General features: G+C 49.3%; 1 protein-coding gene and 1 pseudogene across 3 annotated transcripts in view; both read left to right on the top strand.

The window, feature by feature from the left end:
* TRAPPC8 (trafficking protein particle complex subunit 8) overlaps positions 1-12118 on the top strand; it is a 1294567-nt gene that overhangs the window by 799257 nt on the left and 483192 nt on the right. For all 3 annotated transcript variants that reach the window (XM_086965686.1, XM_086965689.1, XM_086965688.1), the window contains one exon: positions 7817-7977. In XM_086965686.1, the coding sequence (XP_086821812.1) occupies positions 7817-7977 (161 nt within the window). The remainder of the gene's footprint in view (positions 1-7816; positions 7978-12118) is intronic.
* On the top strand, positions 1080-3505 carry LOC147724104 (uncharacterized; annotated as a pseudogene).

Raw genomic sequence — 12118 nt, 5'->3', positions numbered from 1 at the left:
TAGACGCACACACGAGGTTAATGTACATAATTATACACAAATAACCTCACACTGCACCATTTTAATAATACCAGCCCAGGGGCATATTAAAAAGTTTTTTCTTCACCCCACGAGCCAGGTATTTTTTAACTATCACTTATTCAAACCTCACCACTCACACACAATCATTACCCTACACATACCACACATAGTCTGAATTAGTGCTCCCACGTAATCGTCGGTCGCTGCACTCCGCATCCCGTAGAGGGGTGCCAAGACCCCGATGATGAAGCATGACACCAAGGGGCCTGTTGGTGTGTGAGGGGTATTTTAAAAAACACTAAGTGCTCCCCACCACAGTAGGGATCACGTCCACCGTCCAAGTGGATTCTATTCTGTTTATGATAAGAATAATCAAATCATCTCTTCATGTCCTTTGGGCATCCGGACAGAGTCTGACCCTGTCTACGTAGGTTATTGCTCCCTGACTCTGAGCCTGCATCATGTATTGCTGTAACAAAGCGAAGCATTTCCCTGGGTGGAATGGCTGTTTTTCATTCCATAGGAAGCTTTGTACCGCTACCAGGGCAATGAAGTGGAGAATGTGGTATAAATTTACTATTTCCTAGATATGAATGAAGCAGCAGATTCTTCAGTGGGTCAAGCAGTACTGCACAACTTGAGGTAAGACTGCTTATCCAGTATTTGGGTGTCTTTCATAGATTCACATGCCTGAATCATTCCCCGTCGTCGAGACGGGAGCCTCCGGTATATAAAAAGTAATGTCCTATAGACATACATATAAAGGAATAGGCCTAATGGTCTCACCTTAGTGTCCTATCTAAGTCCTTATGTAGGAAGGACCAAACAGAGTAGGCCCGAAGGGTCCCACCTTGGTAGCCTATCTGTGTCCTTTTGTAAAAAGGACCAAAGTAAAGAGAACCAACCAATCAGCTACTACCTTCTTCTAGAACCTTCCTGTCAGGAGCCTCAGTCTCTCAGATTTTCTACCGCATGTTGTGCTAGGGAGTCTCCACCTGAGTTCTCCTCAGGAAACTTATTTTTTCATCAAAAATCAATATTTTCTCAACTTCTTTGCTATGGCTGATAGCCAGAAAAAAGGACTATTTCGAGCCTGTACCTCATGTGGTAAAAAAAGGCTTCACGTGGAGAATAAACATGAGACCTGTTTATACTGCCTCTACCCCCAACACCAGGCCAAGGACTGCAAAATATGTAGAACATTCTCCCATAAAACTCAGAAGGACCGGGAAGGACGTCTTCTGATATGGCTGAACAGGCTTAAGAACAAACCAGAGAGCGACCTGGTTTCAGAAGGTGAGAGCATGTCTGGCGCCTCGCAGTTCTCCTTGAAGAGGCCTAGGGTTTCCTCCCCTGGCCCCTCAGACACCCCTCCTAAGAAGGCCAGAAAGTCTTCAGAGGGCAGGCCACCTGTGTCTGACAAGGAACTTCCTGTCCCCAGGAAGCAGCCGCTGATTCCGGCGACGACAACAACGTCGATAGTCTCCTCAGCGCTGAAAACCGTCTCTACGTCGACGACAACAGTGTCGACGACGACGGCTTCGTCGGCGTCTTCCTCGTCGACGAGAATAACACCATCATCGACGAGTAGACCTGTGCCATCTACCGCTCCATCGACGACTAGGACTACGTCGTCGACGACGAGATCGACTCCAAAGACATCGACGACGACCCTGTCGACGAAAGCCACAACGTCGACGAAGCCTCCCTCGTCGACGAGGAGCACCCCGTCGACGGCGACGAAGCCGTCTACGACGGAGAAGTTGTCGACGGGGACAACGTCGACGAGGACATCGTCGACGGACACACCGTCGACGAAGAGTAAATTTCCGCCGACGACGGAGATCTCTATGGCGGCACCGCCGACACAGGCGTCGACGACAGCTAGTACCTGGAAAGAGTCTGAACTGCTTTCACATGCCATGGATGCCCAGACGTCTCATGTCACGATCAAAATAACTAAAAAGCCAATTACACCGGACATGACGTCACCTAGTAAGGTGCAACAACTAACCCCATCCTGCTTCTTGCAAGATGAAGAGCTAGATGAGGAGCTGTATACTCAGGCCACTAGTCCTTCAGAATTGGTGCTTAAGTGCCAGAGTACAGATGAGGAACAAGAAGTAGAGGAACACATGGAACAAACTGTCATACTCAGGTGCACACACAAGTAACACCGATGGTGTGCCTACCAGCATCCATTGTCTCGGACCTACAATTCCTCATCAAAGACTATAAAGAGCGGTTTCCAGAGAAAGCCACTACTGCTGCACCTCCAGCTCCACAGGTACCTGCTCCCGTACCCAGACATAAGCCTCCTCCGCTGGTACTTTCTAGAAATCAAGATCCAGCACAAGACATCATCTCGTCCGATGATGAGGAGAGAGATTATGAAGAGGGGGAAGTCCGTGACGATGACTCAGACCCTGACGCAGACCAGGACTACGTCGCTCAATCTCCGGCCTCTCCAGAGCCACAGTCTTCGGAGTCTCCACCCGCGGACATTGGTGGCTTCCATAACCTCATTGAGAGGGCAGCCAAAAGGTTCCATATGTCTATGGAAACACAGGAGACTGAATGTTTCCTCTACGATTTTAAGGAACCTACGAAAAAGACGACAAGATCAATCCCGATTATTGACTACCTATGGAAACAGGGCAAACAACTAATGCAGACGCCAGCTTCTCTGCAGGTGGTAGTGCCCAGGCTGGATAAAAAATACAAAGCCACATCTTCGGCACCAGCATGTCTCACGGGTCACCCCAAGGCAGACTCCGTGGTTACTCAAGCGGCGCAGAAGAACTCGCGCAATCCTGCATCCCCCTTATCAACGCCACCCGACAAGGAAGGCAGGAAGCTAGATGCCATTGAAAAACGCTTTTCCACCACATCTGCAACAACGGTGAAGATCGCGAATTCGATTGCACTCCTGGGCCGCTATAACCGTCAACTCTGGGCGGACATCGCGCCCTACCTCGCTAACCTGCCAGAGGATTTGAAAGAGGAGGCACACTCACTACTCCTAGAGGGCCAAACATCGGCTTCTGAACTGATTGACTGTGCTATAGACGTAGCCATGACTGGCTTCAGACAGCTGGCAGGCGCCGCTGTTCTAAGACGACAAGGTTGGCTTAAGGCCACCTCCTTCCGTCAGGAAGTACAAACTAAAATCATTGATATGCCTTACGATGGCGAACATCTTTTTGGCGAAAAGATCGATGACGCACTCACCACAATCAAAAAGGACACCGATACGGCCAGGGCTCTGGGAACTCTACAATTTAGAAACCAGTCCTTTCGTGGCAACAGAGGAAGAGGACAATCTACGTACAGAGGTTCCTATCAAAACAGGTCCTCCTACCCGTACTCCCAGAGCAAGACGCAGTTCCAACAGAGTCAAAGCCAGACGGGATGTCAAACTTCCTACAACAAATCGACCTACAGGGGAAAAAACCAAAAGAGATCTGCTGGCAATCGCCAATGACTCTTCCCAATGGCCAGCCCATCCAACATTGCATTTTTTAAGACTTGGAGGAAAACTCTCCTTCTTCCTGAAGAACTGGCGACAAATAACAACGGACCGGTGGGTTTTACAACTTATCCAATTCGGTCACTCATTGGAATTTCTTTCGATTCCCCCAACGACGCCACCAGCCAAGCAGCCCCACAGACACCTACGGCTGCTTCTACAGGAAATAACTTCCATGCTTCAAAAGGGAGCAATAGAGAAAGTTCCACACGCCCAAAAAGGAGAAGGATTCTACTCCCACTTCTTCCTAATTCACAAAAAAGGCAAGAAATGGAGACCAATCCTCGACCTGAGAGCGCTCAATGTGTTCCTAAAGAAACAGTCGTTCCGTATGGTCACACTACAAGAGATCCTGGGACTCCTGGAGGAAGGCAACTACATGACGTCACTAGATCTGCAGGACGCCTACTACCAGGGATGTGGTATAGGGATCCTCAAGGGACACAGGAAGTACCTCAGGTTCGCAGTGGCAGGATCCCACTATCAATTCCATGTTCTCCCGTTTGGCCTCAAATCTGCCCCACGGATATTTACAAAATGCCTCTCTCCTGTGGCAGCCTTCCTTCGTCAACAGGGCCACCAGGTTTTCCCATACCTGGACGACTGGCTGGTAAAGGCGCCGTCAGCGATAGCCGCAGCCACATGTTCCAGCGCCTGTCTGAATCTTTTCCGCCGACTAGGCCTGACCCTCAACAGAGATAAATCAACATTGGTACCAAGCAAAGTCATCACTTTCCTTGGAGCGACCCTGGACACGGAACGCGCGAGAGCCTTCCCCTCGCAGGAGAGAAAGACCAAACTCATCTCCTTAGCCACGTTAGTGGCATCAAGAAAGACTCTGACGGTCCGTACCTTCAAGTCTCTCCTTGGCATGATGTCTTCATGCATTCTGCTCATTCCACACTGCCGTCTCAAAATGCGCCCCATCCAGGAAGAACTAACGAGACAGTGGACACAGGCTGCGGGATCCTTCGAAGACCGCATACAAGTCACACGAACTATAGTCAATCATTTACAATGGTGGAGGTCGCCCAAACACCTGTCGCAGGGACTGCCATTCCTGCTTCTGGCGGAACCACATGTGGTCACAACGGACGCATCCCTAGAAGGCTGGGGGGCGGTCCTGCAAGAACTCCAGATCAATGGCAAATGGACGCCGCAGGAATCCAAACTCCATATCAACATTCTGGAGCTAAGGGCAGTCTTTCTAGCTCTCCAAGCTTTCCTTCCACGCATCCGAAACTCCCCAGTGCTCGTCAGGACAGACAACACCACGACGATGCACTACCTGAACAAACAGGGAGGGACGCGTTCATTTTCACTCTCTCAAGAATCACAGAGAGTCTGGAATTGGCTTCTGGAGCATGGAATAACACTCAAAGCCGAATACGTCCCGGGCAAAGACAACGTCCTGGCGGACGCCCTGAGCAGGGAACGGTCACTATCCCACGAATGGGAGCTGGATATGGAGGCGCTGAACTACATCTTTGCGGAGTGGGGAACCCCGCAGATAGACCTCTTTGCCACAAGGGAGAATGCCAAATGCCCAAGCTTCGCAAGCAGGCTTCCCCAACCAGGAACCCTCGGGAATGCATTTTCCATCGCCTGGTGGAACGTGTTTGCTTACGCCTTTCCGCCATTTCCACTGATACCCAGGGTCCTCAGGAAGATGAAGTCTGAGCCCTGCACCCTGATCCTCATCGCCCCATCCTGGCCGAGGCAGCATTGGTACACGGAACTTCATCGCCTATCTGTCCGACCACCTCTTCGCCTACACAATCATCCGGCCCTGCTCACAATGTCCCAAGGACAGGTTCTCCACCCGAACCTGAGCCCTCTGAAGTTATCAGCCTGGCTCCTGAATACCGCAGATTCAGCCACCTGAACATTCCACAGGAGTGTAGAGATGTCCTTGCTAAAGCTAGAGCCGACAGCACTAATAAGACCTATTCTCTAAAATGGAAGCGCTTCTGTGTCTGGTGTGTGACAGAAGGCCTACACCCTTTCCAGGTCACCCCACAGCAACTGCTACCATATCTACTGCATCTAGCGCAGTCAGGCCTTGCACATGCGTCCATCAAGGTACATCTAGCAGCGATATCCAGGTTCACAAGAACTTCCAAGGGTCCTTCCCTGTGGGCAGACAGGCTTGTCAAACAATTCCTAAAAGGCCTATTCAGATCCTTTCCACGGCCAAGACCTATCCCTCCGTCGTGGCACCTCAACGTGGTCCTTCACCAACTGATGAAGCACCCCTTCGAACCTATCCACAAAGCGGATATCAAATTCCTTTCATGGAAGACGGCCCTCCTCCTGGCTCTAACCTCTGCCAGAAAGGTCAGTGAACTGCAGGCTCTCTCCATCCAAGATCCTTTTTTACAATTCAGAGAGGACAGAGTCATCCTGCGAACTAACCCACGATTCATACCTAAAGTCCCCTCGGACTTCCACCTTAATGAACCAGTGGTACTAAAATCGTACTTTCCAAACCCAACTACTACGGCTGAAAGAACCCTGCATTCATTAGATCTGAAGAGAAGTCTCAAATTCTACATCGACAGAACACGACACTTCAGAAAATCATCCCAACTCTTTGTTGCATTTAGCAGACCAAGGAAAGGCATGCCCCTGACGAAACAAAGTATATCAAGGTGGATCTCTTCAGCGATACCTTTCTGCCATGACAAGGCTGGGCGGCCTTTGGACTCACGAGTCAAAGCCCATTCCACGAGAGCCATATCCACGTCTGCGGCACTATTTGCTGGAGTGCCACTCCTGGACATCTGTAGAGCGGCGACCTGGAAGTCCCCGCATACCTTCACCAGGCACTACTGCTTGGAAACTGAGCTGACGAAAGATGCAGCAGTGGGCAGAGCAGTGCTTCGCCATCTGTTCCAGTGAGGTAAGCCTTCTTACATCCCACCATCCTTTACTGGTATGCACATCTCTTTATTCCTAGATACTACATGACATTGTATGTTGTTGATTTGCAGTCGCAGATATGTATTATCTTCAGACTCCTATATGATGTACCATCACAGAATGTACATATTGTATTGCTTGCTACTCTGATTCAGGCATGTGAATCTATGAAAGACACCCAAATACTGGATAAGAAATGCGTTACTTACCTGTAACTGCAGTTATCCAGTGTTAGTGTCTTTCATAGATTCACATGCACCCTCCCGCCTCTCCTGGAAGGACTCACCTATCTCTCTAACCAGTTTACGCCTAACTAGCTTGGTGCGTACGAAAATCTGAGAGACTGAGGCTCCTGACAGGAAGGTTCTAGAAGGAGGTAGTAGCTGATTGGTTGGTTCTCTTTACTTTGGTCCTTTTTACAAAAGGACACAGATAGTCTACCAAGGTGGGACCCTTGGGCCTACTCTGTTTGGTCCTTCCTACATAAGGACTTAGATAGGACACTAAGGTGAGACCCTTAGGCCTATTCCTTTATATGTATGTCTATAGGACATTACTTTTAATATACCAGAGGCTCCCGTCTCGACGACGGGGAATGATTCAGGCATTTGAATCTATGAAAGACACTAACACTGGATAACTGCAGTTACAGGTAAGTAACGCATTTCTTCCTGCTTATTAATGGTTTATGATATAGTTTGCTATTCATATGCAAACTTGATTCTATGAAAGATCCAGTGCTGGAGAAGAAATTAGTTAGTTACCTGCAACACCAGTTCTCAGGTGCTGGTCTCCTCCATAGATTCACATGCGGCCCCCCCAGTTGGAGGTGCAGTCCTTTTTGAAAACCTTTCACACTTGTGCTATGAAGTTTTCGCAATATTGACTGGTAGAGAAAGTACAGAGCTCCATACCCCCCTACTAAATAAGCACAATTATTCGACCTATGGCCATTTTATCACTGTGCATTGCTATCCTTGAAGTGGCAACAGGGAATTAATCAAGCATGTGCATCCATGAGAGGCACCAGTGCTGGAAAAACTGGGGTTGCTGATATGTAATTAATACATTCAAAGTTTGCCCCAGAGTACCCTAGGCTCCAGAGAAGTGATCAGACGTTGTGTAACATCTTTTGACTCCCAGCATGTAACCCAAGCACAGAAATGTTGTGGATTTCCAGAAATTATAAGACCACTGCACAGTTTGGTTTCATTTATTTAACTAAATCAGAATTTTAGTTTGGCAGAATGGTCACTTGATTGGATTAATACCTGATAATCATTTCAGTAGAGTAATTTTATCATATGAAAAATATAACGCTTTTAACTATCACATCTTTCACAGAACCAATAACTGTTGAAGTGGCCTTCAGAAACCCGTTGAAGGTTTCACTCCTGTTGACTGATTTGTCACTTCTTTGGAAATTCCAGCCAAAGGACTTCAGTCGCCAGCATAACGGTGAACCAAGGGAGCCCATAAGCAACGAGAAGGATTCTTTTCCAAAGGTACATATTGGTGGATGAGTGACCATGTTCTAATTTCTTCAGGACCCACTATCCGTAACATTTATCTTGGGTTCCTAGATGTGATTAACTTTGTTGTGTATACTATACAGCGCACCAAAGTGCATGCAATAAGCTTTTCTGGTTGAAGTGGGGCTGTGGTGCCAAATGTCAGTTATATTTGCATTTTTCTCTTTGTATTGCCCAGTTAGATTTTAGAAACAATTGTCATCTCTTTTTTCTCACATTACTTTGTACAAACGAATGGGTAAGCTTTTCTTGAGACAGCACTGCTTCATTACTCTAGTTGTGTATAAAAATTGACAACATATTTTCCCCACCACATAACACATTGACCATTTCTCATATCTGATAGAGACTTCTAGCTGCAGATTCCTTACCTTTGAATTTCCCAGGTGTCCAGCTGGATCTGGAAACATTTGCTGAGAAATTCCCCTTGACGCTGCTGTAACTATATAGGCGCCAACCAGGCGTGCAGATGTCAGTTCTTTTCTTTCACCACCAGTTAAGCGCAGATCCGGGAAGACCTACCCCTCTGTCACTTTTTGACAGGCCTTTTTTCTACTTTTTGTCAAATTCAAAACATTTTCTATTGTATGCGAGGATGTCTTTGAGGAAGACAGGGTTAAAGGCGTGTGGGGCCTGTCACCGCATGATGTCTGCTACCGATCCCCACCTCGTCTGCCTCTGGTGTCTCGAGTACGACCACAATCCGAATTCATGCTCGGACTGTGGCTCAGAAGACCTTTCAGGAGCAGGCATTGAAGTTCCTTGCCCCCAGCAGTTACCATCGTCCGAGACTCTCTGGAGATCCCGGTCCAGATCGAAGAGGAGGAGGTGGAGGGACCACTCCCGGAGCCTAAAGTCTTCTTAGTCCCACTCCAGGTCATCGGAACACTCGGGGAAGAGGCACAAAAAGAAGTCCAAACGGACTTCATCTTCTCCTCGAATGTCGTCTATCGACGAAGAAGATAAGGAGCACCGATGCTCTAGACATAGACTCAAGGTCGACTTTGCGCCTCCCTCTCCTTCTGGAGCCAGAGCGACTCTGCTCAATTCAAAGAATTGTACGAGTCCATGCGCCACGTTTGTGAGCGGGCCGACCCCTCTGGTGAGCCCTCGAACTCCTCAGGGTCAGAAGGGGTTCCATCGGATTCAACACAGTCGTCACCTGCGCCGTGGGACCTCAAAGATCTGATCATGGATCTGGGTCGACACCAGTCGTGCCACTGCGACCTCCCGCCAGCGTGGATCCGAAGTCGGTGCTGCCCATGCCTATCGTCGGTACCAGCCCCATCCTAATCGCCGACGACACAGAGTGAGAACAAAGTCATCGGATGCCGATTCCTGCGCCAATTGAATCCAGGGGTTCTATGTTGTCGCCTAAACACTTTATGTATTTGTTAAGTTCGAGGGAGGAATGGTAGGGGTCTATGGACCCTTTGGAACACCAGGACGACTCTGCTGAGCAGTTGGACTGATATGGGGAACTTGGGGAGGCCAGTGGACTGGATACTTCTCCAGATACTGGCATGCTTTCTCCGCAAACTGCGGCTACGGAGGAGGACACATCTTATGCCATGGTGGTGAAGAGGGCTGCTGAGGTCCTTGGACTGGAGTTGCCCTCTGAAGACTAATCTCCTGACTGAAGTGCTTCAGCCTGGGGCTTCCACCTCAGAACTCTTTTTGCCCTTTCATGTAGCACTTACAGATGTCCTTTTAGGTACATGGTCCGAGCCTAGCACAGGGGCTTCTGTGAATAGGACAATCGCACGCCGCCAACGCCCAGCTCCGGGTGACCCAAAGTTCCTCAGCTAACACCTCACCCCAGAAAGTTTGGTGGTGCAGGCCTCTACATCACAGGGAGCGTTCCCTTACACCCCTCCGGATAGGGAATCCAAGAGGCTGAATTTATTTGGTGTGAAAAATATTTTCTTCTTCCATGCTGGTGTTGCGGTCTGTGAATACCTCATGCTTATTTGGCCGTTTCTCCCATTCCCTTTGGGAGACGGTTGCGCAAGTGCTGCACAAGGCCTGGAGGAGGCCCGGGCTGTGCTTTCTCAGGCAGTTAAGGACGTGGTTCAATCCGGCCTAGGAATTGAAGCCATAAGTCGTCGGCCAACCTGCCCTTGGTAGGCGCAACCTCCAAGCACTCCTAGTCTGACTTTGCAAGATCACACCACTCCAGATGGAGGAAGAATCCATCATAGTCTCCCTCACTGGAGGTCCATAACATCGGACATGTGGGTCTTGCAGATTCTCTGCCTTTCCTTTCTTTTCCTCCTCCCATTCTGCCAAATCAGGAACGGCTGACGGATCATTTAAAATTGCTCCAGGAGGAAATTACAGCCCTCTTGGCCAAGGGTGCTCTAGAAAGGATCCCGGTTTCGGAAGTAGGCAGTGGTGGTTATTCCAACAACTTTCTGATTCCAAAGAAAAACAAAGGGTTGTGGCCCATTTTAGATCTTCGGATCGTCAATCTCTTCCTCAAGAAGGAGAAATTCAATTTGCTCACTCTAGCTCAGGTCTTGTCTGCCCTAGACCAAGAAGACTGGATCGTAGCGTTGGACCTGCAGGATGCCTATTTTCATATCTCCATCCTGCCGGGCCACAGACGTTACTTGTTATTCAAGGTAGACCATGAACAGTTTCAGTTTACCGTGCTCCCCTCTGAACTTAATTGCTTCCCTCGGGTATTCACCTAGGTGATGACGGTGGTTGCAGCTCATCTGCGCAGGTTAGAGGTGTCAGTCTTGCCCTACCCCGACGACTGGCTTTTGAAGATGTCCTCGCCCACAGCTGTCGTCTCCCACGGCTGTCGTCTTCCACCGTCAGACCTCCTGAATTAGCTGGAGTTCTCTTTAAACGTGCTGAAGTCACGCCTGACCCCTTGTCAGAAGCTCCCTTTCACCGGAGCTGTTTTGGACATAGTGCAGTTGCCGGCCTATCCTCCCGAGCAGCGAGTCCAGGATATGATTCCGATGTTTCAGCCTCTATACTGGATTTCAGCGAAATGGACCCTGAGGCTGTTGGCCCTTGGCCTCCTGCATCCTGTTGGTAAAGCATGCCAGATGGCTCATGCGGGCTCTGCAGTGAGACTTGAAGTTCCAGTGGGCACAGCATCACTGAAAACTCACCGACGTGGTTCAGATCTCGGAGGGTATTGCAAAAGATCTGCAGTGGTGGTCAATAAACCGCAATTGGGTCATCTGCAGAACCCCTCTCTCTTCCCCAACCAGATCTGTCGTGACAGATGTGTCACTTCTGGGATGGGCTGGCCATCTGGAAGAGTGGAGATTAGAGGACACTGACATTCAGCGAAATTGAGGCTCCACATCAATTTGTTGGATCTCCAGGCGATTCGGTTGGCATTGATAGCATTGCTTCTCTCTGTCAAGTGGAACTTATTGCAGGTGTTCACAGACAACACTATCGCGATAATGGTACTGCAACAAGTAGGGCGGGATGGGGTTGTGGACCCTTTGTCGAGAGGCCCTGCGTCTCTGGACATGACTGGAACAGCAGGGCAACACCTGGCAGGTTCTCTGTACTCCAGGCTGGGCAAACTCAGCCGTCAATGCCTAGCGGATCACGAATGGCATCTCTAGTCCGAGGTGGCGCACGGTCTCTTTCAGCAGCGGGGAGAACTTTGGTTAAATGTGTTTGCCTCCAAAGAGAATGCGCAACGCGCTGGAGTTACCATGGCAGCTATCGCTCTATGACACCTTTTGTCACGAATGGAGCTCAGGCCTACTGTCCACCTTTCTGCCCATATCACTAATGCCCAGGGTTCTGAAGAAGATCAGGAGCGACCGGGCCCAAGTCATCCTTGTGGCTCCGGACTGGGCAAGGAGAGTTGCGAATCCAGAGCTTCTGAAGATGAGCATTGATGCTTCGATCAGGCTGCCCCTTCGGGAGGATCTTCTGTCACATTAACAGGGGAGGGTCCTCCGCCCGAACCTGTCAACTCTGCAACCTCCATGCATTGAGATTGAGCGGTGGCAGTTGATTGCCTTTGATCTTCCTTCCGAAGTATGTAATGTTATTTTGGCAGCCAGGCGGCCATCCACTGAGACGGTATACGCCTACTGTTGGTAGAAATATGTATTGTACTTTACAGAAA

The sequence above is a fragment of the Lissotriton vulgaris genome, chromosome 4_1 (assembly GCF_964263255.1).
Source record: "Lissotriton vulgaris chromosome 4_1, aLisVul1.2, whole genome shotgun sequence".
Taxonomy (NCBI): domain Eukaryota; kingdom Metazoa; phylum Chordata; class Amphibia; order Caudata; family Salamandridae; genus Lissotriton; species Lissotriton vulgaris.
The sequence above is the reverse complement of the archived record's forward strand: the minus strand, read 5'-3'. Positions and strand labels throughout refer to the sequence as shown.